At 46.1% G+C, this 3,654-nt stretch overlaps 1 protein-coding gene across 1 annotated transcript in view; it reads right to left on the bottom strand.

Moving 5' to 3' along the window:
- The window catches only part of SDR39U1 (short chain dehydrogenase/reductase family 39U, member 1), a 6,472-nt gene extending 3,189 nt beyond the window's left edge, over positions 1–3,283 (bottom strand). The window contains exon 1 of the mRNA XM_010007274.1: positions 3,214–3,283. Coding sequence (XP_010005576.1) covers positions 3,214–3,283 — 70 coding nt within the window. The remainder of the gene's footprint in view (positions 1–3,213) is intronic.
- Positions 3,284–3,654: the final 371 nt, after the last annotated feature.

The following is a 3,654-nucleotide window of genomic DNA, read 5'->3' as shown; positions in this document are numbered from 1 at the left end:
CGGCGCCGGAAGCCCCGGGGCTGCGGGGAGAGGCCCGGGTGCTGGGCCCTGGGGGCCGGGGGTTCTCAGCAGTCGGTTAAGCAGTGAGTTAAAAGAATCAATGTCGTGAAGTGCTTTGGTGGTGTTTTTTTAAATATTTCTCATGCAGAAGAAAGTTGCAGTTGGGAATCGGGCTGGGGTTGTTCTCGCTGTTCCTAAGCCTCCCTTCCCTCTGGATGCTTTCTCTCTCGTCTTCTCGGGGTACGGGAAAATAAATTATTTCGAGATTGTAATTCTGCCGCTGGACGTTGGATGTCTCTTCTAAGATGTGATAAAACGCACAGTGAAGGAGCAGACTTTGCACCTGGGGCAGCTTTTGTTTCAGACAAAGCTGCCAGTGTTCTCAGCCTTTCTCATCCTGTCTCTCTGAAGGCCAGAGGATGATACCAGCCTGGAGCAGGCCCTCTGTGCATCGGCGGCTGTTCTGAAGCAGGGACAAATGCTGGAGATATTTCTACTACCTTTCTGCATTTTAGTCTCCCCAGTCATCCATCCCTGTCTGCATGTACACCTGTAGCCATTGCTCCACCTGTTCATCCATCTACCCTCCATCTCCTGTCCCTGCTCTTGGGTTTTTTTATCCCTCTGCCACTGGCCATGTAAAAGTGTTTGGCAAGTCTTGTGGTTAAGCAAGGACAGAACTAGGCTTCTAGGAGGAGCCAGCTGGAAATCTAAGAGTCATGGGATTATTTACACAGGATGGGGTTTGCAGGATGAAGGGTGGAGATGAACTGTGGGGGTTTCTGTGTGTCATATGCCAGCAGGTGGATGAGCTCTAGCTACTCTCTCTGCACTGTGTGTTCTGCTCAGCCTATGCAGAATGGGTCACAGGTGGTGATTTTAGATGGAGGTGCTAGCAGGCACCTTATAACTCTTCTGTAAAGGGCAGATATCCTAGCTGCAGCCTCATGGTCCTTCACTGCAAACTGTCAAAAAAATGCAATTGTAAGAGACCTTTGGATATGTCTCAAGTGTGTGTTTTCTTCTCCCATCCTTCTGTCTTACAGCATTTCGCTGGACAGGACTTCCTAGAAAGACAAAATCCAGCCTGCCCCTTCTCACAACAGCACAGCATCCGCCTAACAAGATGTGATGGGAAAGAAACATGTCAGCAGTCATTCCTGGTCTGTCAGAGAGCCCCAGTTACAGCACCTGAGAAAGACCCACACTTTTGCTTCTGTCACGGGGCAAAGCATAACCAAAACCACTGCTTAGATACATAAGAATCATGGAATCAGGGACTGGTTTGGGTTGGAAGAGACATTAAAAGATCACCTTGGTCAACCCCCATGGGCCAGGTTGCTCAAAGCCCCATCCAACCTGACTTGAGCCTTTCTGATGACGGGGCATCCACAACTTCTCTGGGCAGCCTGTCCCAGATTGCTTGTCCCAGCCTGTCCCACTCTCTTCTTAAACATAATTCTTCCTTACATGTAATCTTAATCTATCTTCTTCCAATTGAACACTGTTGCCTCCTGTCCTGTCACTACAGGCCTGTTAAAAAGTCTTTCTGTCTTCAACCCTTTGTACATACTGAAGGGTTGCTATAAGGTCTTCCCAGAACCTTCTTTTCTGCAGGCAAAAAAAAGCAAACTAAGCCTTTCTTCACAGGAGAGGTGTTTCAGACCTCTGATCATTTTTGCGGCCCACTCTGGACACAGTCTAACAGATCCATTGTCTGTCTTGTACTGGGCACCCCAGAAGTGGATGCAAGTTATTTCTCACAAGAGCTGACTAGAGTGGGAGAATCATCTCCCTTGACCTGGGCTGTAAGTGCACATTATTGGCTCATTTTATCCAGCAGTATCCATCCACAAGTCCTCCTCCTCAGAGCTGTTGTCAATCCATTCATCTCCTCTCTTAATACCAGAGATTGTCCCAACCTAGGTACAGGACCTTACTTCAAAAGAGTAAGTTCAACAAGGCCATGTGAGGCTAGGGGTACCTGTGCCCAGCTTTCTCTCACCAGATGATTCTCTTGGGTGCCAGGTAGACAAATCAAGCACAGATCCATGCTACAGGACAGAGTAAACCTGAAAGCTCTGAACCACACCTGACATGCTGTAATGGTCTAAGCAAGCAGAAAAGAAACAAGGAAGCACAGATTACTTATTTAAAATTTCATATCCCTATCATGCCCTTGGAGGGAGACCAGAGTGTGATAATAATCCAGGTAAAACCAGCTTTGGATATGAAGAAACTCTTAGAAATATCTCAGGTGACGTTACCAATGTTACCAATGAAGCCATTGGCATCTTATGTTTAATGTCTCTGTCAGATTGTGTTAAATAGTTGTCACCGTTTGACTCAGGTCCGACAACAACGCTCTCGATCCCCTCCCCCCCTACCCAGGTAGGGAAGGAGAGAGAGAAAAAGAGAGAGACTTGGCTGGATTGAAAACTAAACTACACAGCTTTAATTAAAACACTAATGAATTATACAAGAAAATATATACAATTATATATTAGATATATTCAGGTATGGGCAAAAGCCTCTCGCCTCCCCCCACCATCAGCAACTCCCACAGCACTTCCCTGAACTGGGAAGAGTCCCGAGGAATCCTGGAGCTGCTGCTGGAGAAAGCACAGAGTGATGAGGATAACAAGAGCTCGAGCCTAAGGGTCGATGGTGATGGATGAACAGAGTCCTCCCTGGACGCCGGCCATGGACGGAAGAGAAGGGGAGAAGAAGAAGGAAGGAAGTTGTCTTCTGTGATCTCTGACCTTCCTCTGAGTTTATGTAGATATATGGAATGGAATATCTTTGGCCAATTTTGCTGTCCATCTAACTCAGCCTCCTACGGGGGGTTCACAGATCTCCCCATAGTGTCTGAGCTGGCAGAGTGGAGGTGCGACCTTGAAGCCTCAGTAGTTAGAAAAACATTCCAGTGTTTTATCAGCCTAGCAGAACACACTGTTGCTAGTTAAAAGAAAGCTTACTGGAGGAAAAAAAAAATCAGTAAAAAGAAAAATTGGCTTCATCCTGGCTTAAACCAGGACAATAGTGCAAACAATAACCTGCTGGGGAGGGCACAAGCCTACACCCAGCACTCTGCCCAGGACTGTCCAACCAGGTCTGGACACTTCCAACAGCTGCAGCAAGTGTCCCATTCCCTGCCTTTCTCAATCAATTGAGCATGAGACCCTTAACTCAGGGTTTTGGTTCAAGCCTCACATTGGGCACCAGAAGGACTGATGTCGATGTGTTTTAATCCCATCTGGCAAGTAAGCACAGCCCAGCCCATGTTGCTTCCAGAGGGATGGCAGGAGAGAATGGGAAGGGTAAAAGTGAGAAGATACGTGGATTCAGATAAAAACTGTTTAATAATTAAAATAATAATAACAGAATTAAAATTTAAAAATAAGAAAAAGGAAAATAAGAAAGAGAGAGAAATAAAACACAAGAAAAACAAGTGCAAATGAAATCTGCAAAACTTGCTCACTGCAAAACTACCAGCGCATAGCTGGTTGCTTGATGCCATAGTTTCTTAGGGTATAGATGACAGGATACAGAAGTCGGGTTACCACAGAGTAAGAGACAGATATAGTCGTGTTGAAATAAAGTCTGGATGGTCTTGGTGCACATGTACATAGAAATGGTGGTGCCATAGAAGAT

This window comes from Chaetura pelagica, unplaced genomic scaffold, assembly GCF_000747805.2.
Source record: "Chaetura pelagica isolate M959 unplaced genomic scaffold, ChaPel_1.0 scaffold441, whole genome shotgun sequence".
Lineage (NCBI taxonomy): Eukaryota > Metazoa > Chordata > Aves > Apodiformes > Apodidae > Chaetura > Chaetura pelagica.
The sequence above is the reverse complement of the archived record's forward strand: the minus strand, read 5'-3'. Positions and strand labels throughout refer to the sequence as shown.